Here is a 16,438-nt window from a genome sequence, read left to right as displayed (position 1 = left end):
CGTCTAACCAATTCTACCTTGGTTAGCTTCTAATAAATTTCTCAAGCACATATGTAGTCCTAGGTTCAGAAAGGCAATATTAACTTGGTAATAAAGCTTAACTGTTGAGGGTACTTCTATAATGGATCTATCTCTTTTATTTTATTGCTTTGTTTTTTTTTTCTTCCTTTTTCCTAATTTAAGTTTCAACTACATCAACACGTAGTTTATCTTTGTTTCACATGCGTGCAGAAGAAGCGAGAACTATGAACAAAAGCATACTAAGGCCCAATTTATTTTACCAATTCGAGTTTAAAATTTAAATTTGTAGTAAAAAGTTCTCAAGAACAGTCACATCTAACTTTTTTATTATAATAAAAAATTCTCACATAAAGTCATATCTCAACTCGAATTAAAAATTCAAATAAGTAAATTAAACGGGTCCTAAATAACCCTTGTGCTTTGGGATGAGTGTGTTTGAATTGACAAATAATCTTTTTAGGAATAGGAACTTGAAGACCTATTAAAAGATAAAAAAAAAAAAAAAAAGTAAAATTCTAGTACTTGGTATATTTTAACTTATTGTCGTTTTATACTGAGTGTCGTTTTTTATTGTTTCAGACTTTTAAGTTTCTTTGCTAATCTTATTTTGTTGTTGTCGTTATCATCGCATTTTCGGTTTTACATCATTGTCGAAGAATAAGGTTAAATGGCCATATTCTTTTCGTTCATTGTTCGAAGCACAGCAAAAGCTTAATCCGGAATTGGAAAGCAAAAGAAACTTTTTAGAATTAATGAACTATTATACACTTATCGGCTATTCAGCAGTATCAATGATCAGATGGATGCACCTTTTTACATACAAACCCCCTCACGTAACATATTACAAATCCCATGCATCCCAAAAAAAAAAAAAAAAAAAAAAAAAAAAAAAAAAGGTAAAAAAGAACTAAAAATCCAAAAAAGAATGATCAAATGAGCTTAATTCCTTCTACAAGCAAACTCCATGCGTGAAGTCGACAATATTTTCATCAAGAGTTTCCTATTAACACCGTTGTATTCAAGCTTCTCATGTCGTCGTCCGGCGGGGGCATCACAAACTTCCCTATCACCTTCTGCCTATTCCTGCGCCTCATCCTGTCCAACTTCTCCTTGCTCTTCTGCTTCCTCTTCTCCTTCTGCTGATTCCGCAGATTCCTCTCCTTCTCAAAAACACCATGCCAGAAGACCTCGCCAGTCGAGGGCCACAGCCACCGCCTCCTAAGGGAGCGATCCAAGTCTGCCTCCTCGGCTAAGTCCTCATCCATGCTCTTGATTGTTGAGTATGAGAACCATTTCACCCACATGTGGCCTCTCCGGTTCTTGAACCTGTGCTGTTCGTGCATGGCACCAGTCTCCGGATTCACATACACCATTCGTCGCGCGCTGTGGTACGCCCACACGTTCACGAGCAGTTCCAGAAGCCGTGAGTAACAATGATTGTCCTGCAGAAGAATAACCAAATCTACATAATGCTAATATTAACACACCGCAAAACCAAAACCAAATCTACATAATGCTTGTTCTTTGGTTTTGTTTTTATTAGGTTCTCTGAATAAATAAATAAAAACATAATAAACCCTCTTATTTTCTGAAGGACAAAGTTGTCATATTCTTGTGTATATAAAAAAAATAGCACGTGAATATGTTATCTTTTGTAGTGTTTCATGTCTGAAAATTTTAATGTATGGCAGAGTTCTCACATAAATTCCAAGGATGTCAAACTTTAATATTGTATTCTCCATTTAGAATATGATACACACACACACACACACACACACACACACGAGACATGTTAACCAAATGCCAATTTTAGAGGGCAAGAAAACCTAGCAATTCTCTCCCTTATTATTCATTTAATTATTTAGGCTTTTATAAGCTTACCTTGGACAGACTGAGGCAACAGTGTCCAGTAGAGTGGTGTTCGTGGTACATTTGAGAATCCAGTGCGTCCACAAATATTCTGGAAAGTGAGAACAGTTCAATGTCAAAAGAAAGCTAAGAAAAAGTAACTGGTGATGGTTTACATCTGTTAAGAGGAAAACACTTTATTCTTTTTGCCAGAAAAGTGACGACGTCTGTTTGTTACCTAGAGAACATTACAAACTCAAGGAAGGACCTAGTTGGCATAGCCCAGCTCTGCATGACGGACCACGTGTCGCCATCTTGTGGCATTGGAGGCAAAGACTCCAAATCATGCTTCAAGCCGTACATCTTCTTCAAGGCCTCAGAGAAGGCAAACCTTTCATACCACGAAAAAGAGAGAAATTATAAACAACACGTGTACATTAGCATGCAGAGAGCTTGATAATGGATAGACACGTAACCACAAGAAACGCAAGAGACAATATATGGGTTTTTACTTGCAGTTTCCAGCATTTAGAGCATCACAAAACGACCAAAAATCAAGTTGCAAAGGATTTCTTGGATCCGTGTCCATCCGAACCCAAAAATAGAGCGCGTCGCCATGCCTTTTCGTTTGTACAGCATGTAACAATGCATTTTCAGCCACCCCCGATAGAGATGCCTACATAAATTAGGCCAATATATTAAACCACAAACCAGATTAAAAATGTTAAGACATAGACGTAAAGAGTGATGACATAGACATATACATACCATCCTGGCTGTTGCTCTCCAAGACCCAAATCCTATCCAAGCATTCTTATGTAATCGGTCTATCCGGTTTGCGATTGCAAAGTAAGCCCCATAGTCACCAAGTATATCTCTATAGTACGCATTGCTAAGAAGGGAAAGACGAGAAGGAGCGTCTATGTCATCAGCCTTAGGTCTTCTTCCTTTGGTGGACTGCAATACAAAGCATTCCGTAATATGTGTTAACTTGTACACTACATAACATAAAAGGGAAAAAGGCCAACCATCAAATTAGAATAAGACGAAAAAGCTAAATACCATTAGTTGTGACCATCAAAGCATTCAAGACATCAAACTATGTTTTGATGTCAACATTCAAAATATGGTTAAAAGTCATGTCAATCTATGTGGGTCCCCCTAATTTGTACTTTTTCAAAAATTAGATGGGAGACAAAGCATTGCACTCAAATAACAAAGTGATAACTCACCAACCCAATTCCTCGGTAAAGAGAAGCTCGGTGAAGGAAAGGCCAAGCTCCTTCACCAAAATAAGGTTCATATATACAAAGTGGTTGGCCCGTTCTTTCAAGCTCTCCCTCGTCTCTTTCGTGCAAGTCGTTCTTGGTTCGATCAGCCCTTTTGGCATTTCGATACACTTCCTCCCATGTTCCATGATATTGCTCACTTCTATCTTTTAGCTGCACAAAATTTTTACAGACGGTTTCTTTCAGATGAACATTTTTGAGAAACTTAATAAAATGATATTCAACAAGTCGTCCCACGTTACTTACCTGTTCTTCCTCTCTCCTTCTTCTAGCATTTTCCATCTCAGTCCGTTTCTCTTCTTGCCATATGCTATATACAAACGAATCATCGGCTGCAGTTACAGAAGCAGACCTCTCTAGTTGAGTACGATTCCACTGCTCCTCAAAATTGTCCAGAAATGAGTAACTTCTTGTTGTTGTATTCAAGTTTTTCAAGTTTGATACTGGTTCAAACAGATGCCATTGCCACCTTTCTTTCAATTTCGCAGGGATTTCTTTTACGGCCTTTGGTAGAGCTACTTCTGATGGAAGCCTAAGAATATTTTCAAGAAGCAAAGCGTATCCCTCAACACATTCCGACACCATCAGATTTTTAGCAGTAGCTCTGCCTAAGGAGGCCATATTGTGAGCTAGAGGCAATAACTTTCCTTTTGAGATTACTTGCGATATGGCTTGTGACAGAACCTTAACGTTCCCCTTTGGGAAGAGGTACCCATTCACCCTGTCATCAACCTAATTTTTATTGCCAAAGTAGTCAGTAATTTCATAGGCAAGATTTTGTTAGAAAACACCCATAAAAATATAATGATAAGCACAATAACTATTGATTCATATTTTCCAATTTCATCATTCAAGCCTATGCGCGTTGGACATTTGTGTTTCAAAGAGCAGAAAATAGAAACATACGTATTTTCTTATTATGGAGAGATCAGGAGCAATGATTGGTTTCTCAAGGCACAGGGCTTTAATTAAAATGTCTGGAAAAGATTGCTCTTCAACGGAAGATCCATAAATCACAACGTCGGATGCGGTTAGAACATTGTCTGCCTCTGCATCCATTGGTACATGGTTCACAATGCCATTTGGGTACTTTAGGTTTAGAGCGATAGCCTAAAAAAGGACCAGATTGTTAGATGACAAGCATAGAGCCATTTTACCCAAAACAAGGTAGAAAACAAGAGTTCTTTGGATTAGTACCTCAACGGCTGAGCTATAGTTACTTGTAGGATCCCCACTAAGAACAATGATTTTGAGATGAGAAAAGGAATTCTCATCTGATGAGAAGTCTTCAAGAAGCGGGAATAGAGCCTGAAGAACAATAGAATGCTCCAGCCACAAACCCCTGTACAAAAGTTCGCTTCCAACAATTGTAATAACAATGTCTTCATGACCATATCCCATCTTCGCACGCAGGTAATCCTTTTCTGATTCCATTAGTGTTTCTATCTTCCATGCTTCAGCAGGAGACCCCGGAATAACGAAAAAGTTTCCAGAATCAAATGTTGAATAAATCATCTGTGGAATCACAGATAGAATCATCCTTTAAAAAAGTGCCAACCTCAATGCATAACTATTTAGTCCTGGTAACATCATTTGTTTTGAGCACAATTACAGAGAAAAGTCATAGTCCTATAATTTAGCCAATGTAACAGTAAGAGTGTATGCGACTGTCAAATTTAACTTAAATTTTCTGGGGAACAATATTGAGATAGTGTAGAAGTCTGAGAAAAGGCTACATGGTAATATTACCGGCAGCACATAATTTGGGAAGACGACAACAGTAGAGCGGTTGAAGGCTCTTTTCCAATCATTTAAGAGCTCAATCTGCTTATTTGAAGTGTAATTTCTCGAACGAGTAGCAAGTGCTCTATCATGGATGGTCCACACAAGAGGTAAAGACTTGAATGGTTCCTGCACAAAACTGTACCGAGTAAAATCATTCAATTAAAGCAATTAGGATTTTTCTAATATCAATAACTTAAAAGCCTCAATGACCTCATAATAATCCATGTCACACGAGCCTAGCCACTATACTTTTACAAAACAAAACTATTACTTTAACAATTCATTTTATCCTATAAAGTAATCTTCAGCCTCACATTCTTAAAGCTAATTTCTTTAAAGCACATAGAGAAGACACTAAGCAAATAAAGAAATCGGCAACAGTAAAAATTGGATGTTGATGAATGAATATGAGAAATATTACCAGGAAAACATGTCTTTTGCTTCAAAAGAATTCACAAGTATCCCATCATAGCTGCAAAAAAGCATTAATTGTAATCGGATGTCAGCAAAATTCATTTAACTGAAAGTAGCAGTAAGTTTAGTTTAAAATCATTGTTTTAAATTTGTCTAAATTTCATAAATATCAGAAAATTTAGAATAGCGGGGGCATACATTAGCCAGTCCACTGTAACATCCGCCGGATCGCAAGCTTGAATGATGCTAACTGGAACTCCTAGATTTCTCCATATACCATGCACAGGGCCACCTTCAAGTGAATAAACCTGCAAAATCATTATTAATAAAAAAAAAAAAAAAAAAAAAAAAAAAAAAAAAAAAAAAAAAAATCAACTCTAATAAGATTATGGTCATCTCGTTCAGGGCATAATCATTAATCAAAATCCCCTTAATCAACTATCCCCTAGCTAGAGTAGACATGAGAAATGACAACCAGAAATTGGACACTGCGTACTATTTATAGCAGTAACAACAGATAAAGCAGCATATTGTGCGTAGCCAATCTATCAAACTGAAGCGCTATACAAAGTTAGAGGTCAACGAGCCAAGAAAACCATTCAGAGAGCAAAATTCAAAATCCATGCGCTTCAAGCATGAAACTTTAGTGTAACTATGATCGTGCATTTCAACTGAATCTTGTAAATAAAAAGGTGAATTCGCCTACTAAGTACTAAATCCTAACAGGGTGTCGTTATAGCATTTTTTGATAAATAATAACATTAGTAAAAATTCAAGATTTTCTATTTAAATCAGATACTAATCTGAAATTTTAAAAAAAAATACCTGAATTTCATACCCAATCTCCTGCAATGCAGCTGCAACGGTCACCATCAGCAACTGTTGTGAGTCAACTAAGAGATCTGCAAAAACCTTTAGGTAAAAGAATTGAAATCAAACAAATAGCAACTCATTCACAAAACCCCAAAAAATAAAAAAAAAAAAAAAAAAAAAAAAAAAACCCATTTGAGAAATCAAACCAAATTTACCAAAGCAAGCTGGGGCTTTTTATGCGGGTACCGAAGTCTACTCCGGTTGAATGCATGAGACAGATTGACCTCTTTATTTTCTCTTCTAAATTTCTCCAAAACCTTCGACGGCTCAAATCTAATGTCTTCTCCGAAATCCAAGATTCCGTACTCCTTAAGGAAGAACAAATCCCCGGAGCTGAATTCCTCGTCTCTATGAGTCTTTATCGACTTCTCGACCACCGAACCGGGCAAGAACATCTGGAAGAGAACCACGAAGAACAGGAAAACCGCGACGGTGCAAATCCATTGGAGGTAATCTAGCTTCTTGAAGAGGAAGAACCGCGAGAATCTCGATCTTTGTCTCTGCAAAAATGGGTTTCTGTCACTCCGACCGGTAAACGACGCCGACCGGAGAAATGGGTCCCTCTTAAACGGAGTAGCGGACCCACCTTCCAAAGAACCCATTTCAGCTTAACCCCATGAAAAAAAAAGGAAAAAAATGGAGTTTTGATTGAATTTCGAGAGTTCTTTAATGGGTCAGAGAGAGAATTGTTTCGTGTTGAGCGTTTTTTCTTTGAATTTATCAGTCTCTCTCTCAGTTTGCTTGTGAACAGAGTAAAAGGGAAGTCAGAGAGAGAGTAGAGGAGGTAAAGAGAAGAGTAGAAGAGCAATTGACGTGGATGTTGAAAGAGATTTATTGAGATTTTATTATCGAAATAATTGGACGAAAAAAATTAGAACATTTTTTTTCTTTTTCTTTTCTGAAAGTAGGAATAAATTGTCCGTACGCAGTTTTTTTATTTTTTTCTAAAATTCCTTTTTTTTTTTTTTTTGAAGAATCTAATATTCCGTTTTGTTCATTACTTGAATCTTTATTACTTCCCTCAAAAATCTTTTTATTACTAGTTTTTTCTTTTAAGAAAAAAGGAGTTACTTTAGTAGCGAAGAACTATCTCTTGATTGGTACTTATTTTGGTAATAATTTCTTAAAGTTATTATCATACTCAGTTAACATAATTCGTTTGTAATACTAAATTAGGAAATTCGTTTTTCTAATGTTGCATTGTAAAATAAGTTGTGGTTGACTTTTTTTTATGCTTGTATTTTTTGAAAGGATCTATATGCCGAGTTTTTCTAGTGAATATATATTTCACTTATTTTGCATGGTAGCGTTGTTGAAATTCTAATTGTTAACAAATGGCTTTTTAAGAAATCACGAAAAGCGTAAAATTCTCTAGTGACTGATGGAACTCACATACAAACAGCTATGCAGAAAAAATAAACAAATACAAATGGCATAGCATTTCATTTAATATTTATTCATATATATATATAATGAAACTTCATAAAAGTAATGTAAGTTAATCACATAACAGATAATTTTCGATATAAAATAACCGTTGAAAAATAAAAACCTACAGCTAGTTTATTTCCTTCAAACTCAACGGTAGAAGTCTCCATAATATAACTAGATTATACACTAACGAAAATTTCTTCCTAAAAAAAAAAGAGGTACATTAAGGATATGCAGGTTTGTTTGAGTAAACTGAAGATGATGAATCCTTCATTTAAAAATTAAAAAATAAAAACAAAAAATGTCATAATATGAAGGCTTGTCCATTTTAACGAAAAAAATAAAAGAAATCATAATATATAATAATTTAAAAGGGTAAGGAAGGAACAAAAAACAAATGGCATATGAAAAACGTATGGGTGATGTTAAAATGCCTGACACTATGCATTGTTTGCTCCTTCTGTATTTACTGACAGGCTACTAATTTGAGATCATAAACAAATTTATAAAAAGGATTCCTACTTTGAAAAACTAAACCACTAAACAGCTTGGACAGCCACACATCACACATCACACATAAAAAAAAATAATAATAAATAAATAAATAAACACGTTACACGTGGTGAACTTATAAGCTGGCAAACTCGGTGGTATTCTTTAATTACAAGTCTTCTCTTATTTTGGTATTAACCACTACACTACACTAACACCATCCGAGGATGACATTTAATAATTTGCGTGAAAAGATTAAACAAGTCCTTAAAGGGGATAATATGGATTTGTTAGATCAAACTAGTTCATTGATCAGTTTATTACCGTTTGAGAATACGTTTGCCAAAAATTAATTATTAAAATGTTGAGAGGAAAAAAAAACAAGGGCCGAGTTTCATATAGGTTATATTTTTTATTTTTTTTATTTATCCAAATGCTTAAGGGTTCTAATTTATAATCTTCGATTCAGTGACCCCTTTGTTCTTTTGCTAAGGAGAAAATTTTTTCAACTTGATCTCAGGTTGACCTACTTGCAGTTTGCCGACACTTTGAAATTTACTACAGTGACAAAATTCTGGCCCTTTACACTCAAGAAGCGTTTGTAGTCCAACGGTTAGGATAATTGCCTTCCAAGCAATAGACCCGGGTTCGACTCCCGGCAAACGCATGTTTTTAACTTCAGTTATTTTTCCCAACCAACAAGTCAGAATTTCTTTGAGAAAATTACAGATTATCCTTCTTAAATATTTAACTCATTAAAAGTGTTATTTTTAAGAAACTCTACCCATTAACTAATTCTTGTATAAAAATAGAAATATATAAGCTAATATTAAAAGAGAGCTCTACTTATAAATAAATAAATAAGAGCTCAATTGTAAGGGGTATTTTTAAAAATTACCAGAGGGTATAAACATAAAAAATGGACGAATCCATAAACTATCATCGTTCATAACTTTGTGTAAACTGTAAGAGTAATCGAATAAATAAACCAAATAAGTAAAATCCCATATTGTGGATTTGTGGTTAACACATAATAAGCTATAATGTATAAGTTTACACCATGTATAGCTCGGGAACCCCCATTTCCAAATAAAGCTTCGGAAAAAATCGAAACAAAGTTGAAAAAGGAAAAATTATCGACGAATGAACAAGGAATCACCATGACGAGTACACCTAACTTGGATAGCTTCTAAGGGGAACCGGGAACTTGGACCTTGAAAAAAATTGTATAACAAAATTCTAGAAAAAAAAAAATCCGTTCTTTTTATGGTTGTCTTTCATTTCCATTTTGTGATGACACCTTCGGTGTTGTGGTGTCATATGGCAGCGGTATCCTTGCATAAAATCCACTCGAGCAGCCATCGGACAGGAACACAGGGAGGCCTAGCAGATCAGTAACAACCATTCTGATGCAGGCCTTCTTCCAAAGGATTTCGTGTACAGAAATGGGTATTACACGTTGTTCAGTCTCCTAATCTGCCCAGGGGAGACTCATCTGCATGATCCTCTACCAACCAGAGGCCATATTCACGGAATCGCTTTATCTTCTTCTCAAAACCTGTAATGTAGTTGTTATGGATTATGACATGCATGCTTTTAGTTTCTTGCACCCAAGTCTTGTTCTTGAAGTATAAACCTCCTGTCGGAAATGCTGCCTGCGGAAGCAGGTAAAGACCCACCTACATTGGTTATCAACGCATTCGATCAAATATTGTAAGACCTCATCAAGAGATCACCAAACAAAACTTTTGAAGTTTGAAGTTTTAAAATCCATAAAGGATACTACCTAGAACAAAATTCCACTAGAACTTATTTGATTAAATTCTGTGGAAAAGCCAGACAAATTGGAACTACTTAGTATCAAAGAATGCAGTGAAGAGAGTGTGGCTCTCAAGTCCTGTAGAAAGGTTACGGCATAGTCTGGACTCTTGAACAACTTAATAAACATAGAAAGCAAAAATCAAGAAGGCAAAAGAGAAAAACCTCTCCAGCCGTTTTGTTTAATGCCCAGTTGAAAGCAGGCTGATCATTTGATTTCTTTGTTTTGGACCACGGCTGTTCTTGCATCTCCTCAATCCACTTCTTCATTACTAACTTTGCTCCGTTTGTGGGGCGTAGAAAAATCATGCAGCTGCATATATAAGTGCGTCCTTTCTTCCCAGGTGGTGGCAATTCATGAGAATGATTCAAAGGTTTTACCTGATGGACAAGGAAATCAAAACAGGAATCATTAATGCAGTAATGGATAAGAACCATGAAGAGATCAACAATTATTTCAGGTGCTAGAGATGTGGAAATTTTTGATTTGGTAATTTAGTTCTAGTTGGTGACATAGTCTCTGATGTTCCCACCATCAACAGAGTAGTTCAGCTGTAAATCAATATTGCTGTACGTCAATTTTAATGAACTGTAAGCGAAACATCCCATCCATTTTCCAATGAAAACATGAAAGCAAAAAACATTCCAATCATATTTTGGGAAACTAAGTGTTTGATCATAAGTTCATGGATGTTCAAACTAATCTCCATAAATAGTAGAAATCAAACGCTCAAGGCAAAACCCGCGTACTTACCTGAGCCATATCATCTGTAAAGTAAACATCATGGTTCCCTTCCAAATAAGGAAATGGATCAGCCAACCAGACCATATCAACATCATTGTACATAACGTTGTAGCCAAGCTCCAAAATCTGCAGTAAGTGGCGCGGCCTTCGGGAAGTAAAATTGAAGAATCCCTACAAACCAAAAAAAGTAAGACATTCGTATTAATTTCAAAAGCCGGAACAGAAGTGACTCAAGTGAGAGAGATAGAGAAACCAACTGAACCAATAAACTTTCCTTACAAAACTACTCTAACAATATACAAGAAGAAACATCTATTAAAAACCTAATATTAGAATCGAAACAAAAAAGAATATATCAGAAGCGCTAAATTACTATGATAATCGAAACATACATCTGGTGACCCTTATATGTTTATTTCTAACAAAAATCAAAGGAAACGATTGAGAGTTATTGTATCAATTTACTGTTTATTCACCTTTACTAATTTGCCTTCCACAATATATATATATATATATAATCAAAACATGAGTTCACCATTTCACAGTCAGTCCGAGTTTGATCTTCGCATAAAGCATTCAAAAAAAAAAATTCAAATTCATGTACTTTAACCATATAAACCGAACACTAATTCCAAAGAGCATTCCAACAGAGAAAAATCGGCTTCCAAGAACTTAAACATCAAAAAATTACCAAACTCCAAAACAACTAAGAAAAACCATACCTGAGAACCAAACTTATGAGCTGTTTGGGATTCGGGAGCGGGAGGAACAAGCACGGCATGGCCGGGCCAGAGTTCATTAACCTTATAGAGCGTGGCGTAATCCTCAGCGATGACAAGAACCTTATCCTGATGCTTCTGCCTGGAAATGCTGATGAGCCAGTTGCTGAGAAAAGGGAGGTAGGGCTGGCTGACGGCGCAGACGATGACGGTGCCGTTCCCGTTCCTGGCCACGAACGACGCCGCCTGGGACAGCGTGTAGTGGCGCCACTTGGTGATGGAGGGCTTGACGGAGGAGAAGATGCCGTCCGGCACGCCGGCCCACGGGAGGAAGACGCCGAGGAGGACGAGGAGAGAGAGGAGGAGCAGAAGCGCCGTGGGGCTGAAGAGAGAGAAGGATCTCTGAGAAGACGAGGAGGAGCGAGGGGAGAGTGGGTACGGGTTCGAGAGCGGGTTGTGGATGGGTCTCTGGTGCAAGAACGACGACATTGTTCGTTGATTGAACGAACAAGGAACTCGGGAATAGAATCTTGATTGGATCAACAATTGAAGATTAGTAGAAATTTTGGAGCGAAGAGGAGTAAAGAAATTTTTGGAGGATTTGAGATCGGGATCTGGAGGGATGAGTCGGTGTAAAGTTCAGTGCTTAACAGTCAGTAGATCAAACGGTTCATAATAATTTACAGGAACAGGAGGAAAGGACACAGGAGGCATTTCAGATTATCAGATTAAAAAAGAAATGTACTTGGTTATTAATATGCTTTTGTAGAGCTATTCAGACTTCGGATGCAGATGTTTATTTCGGTCCCGCTATTTGAATTTAAAATTTAAATTTTATTATAATAAAAAAATTTTAAAAATAATTATATTTAATTTTTTTATTACAGTAAAAAAATTTTTACATAAAATCATATCTCAACTTAAATTAAAAATTATCAAAATTAAAAAAGATATCCATTATTATTATTATGTAACGGAAGTATTTTGTTAATTCCAGCTGAATTTTTCCTTCACCTAATTTCTACCTTGAAACTAAGAACTAAATGGTGTGTGAACGACATTTTATCACCATCAACTAGAACTTAAATCAACATAAATCATTTTGATCATGACCAATATATTTATGAACATAGATGTTAAGTATAACTCGGAAGATACACTATGCACAGAAATTAATTCAATCATTTATGAGAGCTTAACATACAACAACCAAACCATCCTTGGCCTGTCGATATTACAGAACTTATATGCACAACATTCTCATTATTAAGCAATCAAATGAGACGAGAAAAGGGAAAAGAAAAGAAGAATAGAAAAGGGGGGTTTTCAACATCTTGACGTGCCAATTTGCCAGAAAAAAAGAGCCGTACGCAAAAGGCATAACTGGCATGTGGGGAGACATTTGCAGGGTGTGAATCCTTCATTCTTCAACTTTTGATTTAGTCTAGAGTATCACGAGACAGGACCAGCTTTCAGCTTCCGGCTTTCAGCTTTCAGTGTTTTCTGTTTGACAAAGAAAGCTGATAACACACTTTTGCTGCGCACAGGGACACGAACAATCTCACGTCGATTTTGGTTATCAAACGACCTGAATGCTGTCAAAGGTTTGGATCCCTCCATTCCATCCTGCAAAAAAAAAAAGGACCACGTTATAAGCTTTGGATTTTTCTCCGAAACAGAGATAAGTGGATTTTGACCTAAAACAAAAATGTAGTTATAATAAGCATCCTTGTATCAACCACTAGTCTACTACCAAGGAGAAGCATAGATACCTCAATCAAAAGTCTAGACTATCTAATATCCATCATATTAAACAATTGAAAACAAGAACCGGCTTGCTGAAGAAAACTGTTCCACTAATACTTAGTATGAGTGTTTCTCAAATTCATTATAAATTAGTAGATATTACCTTGCGTGTGGCACCCAAAATTTGCATAGAAGCAGGAGTTCCACTTGTTGGAATACACTCTTCGTCATCTACGTGAATACAAGATTGAAGAATCAAACATACGAATCTTTATCCCTTTAGCCCATTTGAAACTACAATAGATCGGTGGACAGGAAATACTTGATTCTACATACCTAAAAGATGGAACAACCCAGAAGTTTTTCCTGAATTTTTTACATCCTCAGTGCTGCATTGTAGAAAATATTGATTAAACTTCTATCATGAAAACTGGGAGCATGAGCATCAGAAAACAAAAACGAACAAGGAACTTTAAATCAAAGAATAAAATGAAAACTTCCACTCACTTTGTTGAAACCTGTGAAGCCCCTTTCAAAGTAGGCTTCGTGTCTGAGGCTAAATGCCATGAAAGTGTTTTTGATGCGGGGGAACCTGATGTAAAAGTTCAGGGTAATAGAGATTAACTGACCGACTTATGACATCAAAACAAAAAACGTGAATCATAAAGACAAAAATGGAATAGATAGAACTGGAGCGTGAACAAAAAGCCCAAATGGAAAACTACATACTTGAAGGCTGAAGACGAGCTCTAGCTTGAAAATTATTTTGCCTAGCATCTGTCTGTACGAGCGGACTGAAATGTACCTTCTTATTGGCAGAATCTGGTGCAAATTAACACAAGAGATAGAGAGAAAGAGAAGGAAAACCATTTCAATTATCTCATTACTAAAAAAGTGAATTCTACATGAAGTTAATGACATTTAACCTTTCCTTACTTGGCAAAACGTAGTGCTTGTGATGCCTCGGAATGAATGCTAACAATTGCTGCTGCCTAAGACCTTCTTTATCTGTGTACGTTCGGCATGTAAGAAGTTGCTGACATCAAAATATGAAGCTCGTTAGCTCTGTCCATTTGCTATTCCTTCGATGACAATGAAGACAAATGTAAAGAACTCACCTGATTTACGCAAGTAACTTTGAGCTCCATGGTTGAGACCTCTGACGCTTGCTGCTCAAGAAGGTCTGTTAACTTGTATGCCACAGTGCCAAGGTGATCAACAGCGTTAACGAGGGCCCGTACAGCATAATCTTTTAGGTTGTCCAGTACCCTATTTCATAATTGAAGCAACTTTCATCAACAAACCAAAAGGATGAAACTTTTGTAGGCCCCGTTTTTTTCACTCGTTCGAGTTAAGAAGTTAAAAAGTGAATTCACGTGAGAGAAAACACTGTAGCAGAAAAAGTTGAATTTGAATTTTTGACAGAAAATAATAGTAAAAATTTGAGTTATGATTCGAACTAACGAAATGAATGAATGAGGCCGTAAAATCAAGAAACTTGATGACCCTGAGTCCTAAGAGAGCATTGAAGGATAACCCTACATTCAGAGCAAAAAATATAAAAAATAAAATAAATAAAATAAACAATAATAATGATAATAAGATCCATACATTTGTTTCTGCTCGCTGTGAAGATAAGACTTCTCGCAGTATTCTGCGGCAGAATAAAGTTGAGGCCTCAAGTTCTTGAGTTCCTGAAATAAAACATGGCATAAGAACCAAACCATTATGGATGCTCCAAACAGCATAATCATGTCAACAAGGGAAAGAAAATCAAACAAAAGAGAACCAATCGAAGTTTTCAGGTAAAGGAAAAAAAATGTAAAAGAAAACACAGATTACAAACTTTCCGATTCTTTCCTCAACACCCAAAATCCAACAACTACCAATAACCGAATCAAAATCTAACATACACAGTAGTCACTGAGAAGACATCAAAGAACCTCAACGATTCAAACAAAGCATTAATTGCTACAACTATCAGCAAATTAAGCTTCCGAGATGAAATTTTCACCCAAAAACAAAAAACAAAACAAAAAAAAGCATTTATCATCTCCAACTTCCTCCTCAGACAGAAAAGCAAAACCCATAAGTTCAAAGAGTCAAAACACAACCATCTCCACATCTTCATTCTTCCAAAACCAAAAACTATAATAAATGCAGTCTAGATTCCAGAACAAAAAAAGTCAACTGAGAAAAGAAAAGGCGCAAATTCATTACAAAACCCATGCATTAAGCAAACCAAAAACCAACAGACAATAAAATTAGTAATGAGATCTGATCGAAAGAACTCCTAGAGAGAAAACTTAAACTGGTAAGCTCATGAGCGCGTGGGGGCGCGTGCGAAGGAACCGAACCTGCAAAGCTTTGACAAAGTCCTTACTGCGTTCCATGGAGACCTCGTCGAAGGTCATCGCCGGACCGACCGGCCTCGGATGCTCAAATTCCATGTCCGAATCACCAAAAATCTTCAGCCACCAAATTACCAGAAAAATGCAGAAGCACTAGACCCACGAAACCATTGTAATCTCGAGCAGAATATAATAATGATTATATATATATATATGGATTACGCTAATGGTTTAGATTCGGAGGTTAGGTTTTTGGTGAGAGGAGGAGAGAAAGAGACAGAGAGAGTGTAGTAGAAGCAATTCCGGGGAATGAAAATTCTTCCTTTTTTTTTTTTTTTTTTTTGTTACTTAAAATTTTTGGGTATTGGAGTTAATTGCAAGGGAAAATGACAGGGCATTTATGGTGAGAGTTGTAACTATATATTATGGTAGTTGGCAATCGGTGGTTTTTTGAAATCTTAAATTATCCCACCGGACAGCGGTGGCTTTGGCGGTGTGATAAGACGAAAATGCCCCTCAATGGGGAGGGAAATTTTGGTATTTCGGTAAAATTACACTTTGATCTCTCTCTTCTTTTTTTTTTTCCGACCTTTGGGTGACTTTGGTCTGAGGTTTTTGATGTTTTTCTACGGGTGAATTAGAAGAATAAACTTATTCGATTGCGTGTGGGATTTAAATCCTTCAATGTTAATTCAAATAGCTCACTATTAATCTCTCTAATTAAAGATCATCTCTTTTCTTTCAATTTTCTACACTAAAGTTATATGTTTTTTTTTTTTTTATTCTCATTTTCTCTCTCTTATTGAACATACTTTAGACAGTCGGTATCTATATGTATTATTGTTTACGAAAATTTTAAGCTTAAAAGTAGTATGGGTGGATTATTAGACTTTAAAACGGTAATTT

At 36.2% G+C, this 16,438-nt stretch overlaps 3 protein-coding genes and 1 non-coding gene across 4 annotated transcripts; 1 reads left to right on the top strand and 3 right to left on the bottom strand.

Annotated features, from left to right (window-relative positions):
- Positions 1–798: 798 nt before the first annotated feature.
- On the bottom strand, positions 799–7,006 carry LOC21405301. The gene is made up of 14 exons (XM_010094590.2): positions 6,386–7,006; positions 6,183–6,269; positions 5,556–5,665; positions 5,365–5,415; positions 4,908–5,079; positions 4,356–4,673; positions 4,065–4,268; positions 3,405–3,890; positions 3,102–3,311; positions 2,638–2,826; positions 2,382–2,545; positions 2,108–2,260; positions 1,903–1,981; positions 799–1,463 (listed from the first exon to the last, which is right to left on the bottom strand). The coding sequence occupies exons 1-14, from the start codon at positions 6,830–6,832 to the stop codon at positions 1,011–1,013; spliced, it is 3,123 nt and encodes a 1,040-aa protein (XP_010092892.1). The 5' UTR covers positions 6,833–7,006; the 3' UTR covers positions 799–1,010.
- A 1,742-nt stretch (positions 7,007–8,748) lies between these two features.
- TRNAG-UCC lies at positions 8,749–8,820 on the top strand. The gene has a single exon. It is a non-coding gene; the product is annotated as a tRNA-Gly (tRNA).
- Positions 8,821–9,146: 326 nt separating this feature from the next.
- LOC21405300 (UDP-D-xylose:L-fucose alpha-1,3-D-xylosyltransferase MGP4) lies at positions 9,147–12,148 on the bottom strand. The gene is made up of 4 exons (XM_010094589.2): positions 11,439–12,148; positions 10,726–10,887; positions 10,137–10,352; positions 9,147–9,832 (listed from the first exon to the last, which is right to left on the bottom strand). The coding sequence occupies exons 1-4, from the start codon at positions 11,922–11,924 to the stop codon at positions 9,617–9,619; spliced, it is 1,080 nt and encodes a 359-aa protein (XP_010092891.1). The 5' UTR covers positions 11,925–12,148; the 3' UTR covers positions 9,147–9,616.
- Positions 12,149–12,597: 449 nt separating this feature from the next.
- LOC21405299 (protein ABIL1) lies at positions 12,598–16,039 on the bottom strand. The gene is made up of 9 exons (XM_010094588.2): positions 15,539–16,039; positions 14,793–14,875; positions 14,300–14,450; positions 14,118–14,217; positions 13,911–14,003; positions 13,689–13,773; positions 13,518–13,570; positions 13,345–13,412; positions 12,598–13,061 (listed from the first exon to the last, which is right to left on the bottom strand). Exons 1-9 carry the CDS (start codon positions 15,629–15,631, stop codon positions 12,888–12,890), a joined length of 900 nt encoding a protein of 299 aa, XP_010092890.1. The 5' UTR covers positions 15,632–16,039; the 3' UTR covers positions 12,598–12,887.
- Between the last annotated feature and the right edge of the window lie 399 nt (positions 16,040–16,438).

This window comes from Morus notabilis, unplaced genomic scaffold (assembly GCF_000414095.1).
Source record: "Morus notabilis unplaced genomic scaffold, ASM41409v2 Scaffold594, whole genome shotgun sequence".
In the NCBI taxonomy this organism is placed as follows: domain Eukaryota; kingdom Viridiplantae; phylum Streptophyta; class Magnoliopsida; order Rosales; family Moraceae; genus Morus; species Morus notabilis.
The sequence above is the reverse complement of the archived record's forward strand: the minus strand, read 5'-3'. Positions and strand labels throughout refer to the sequence as shown.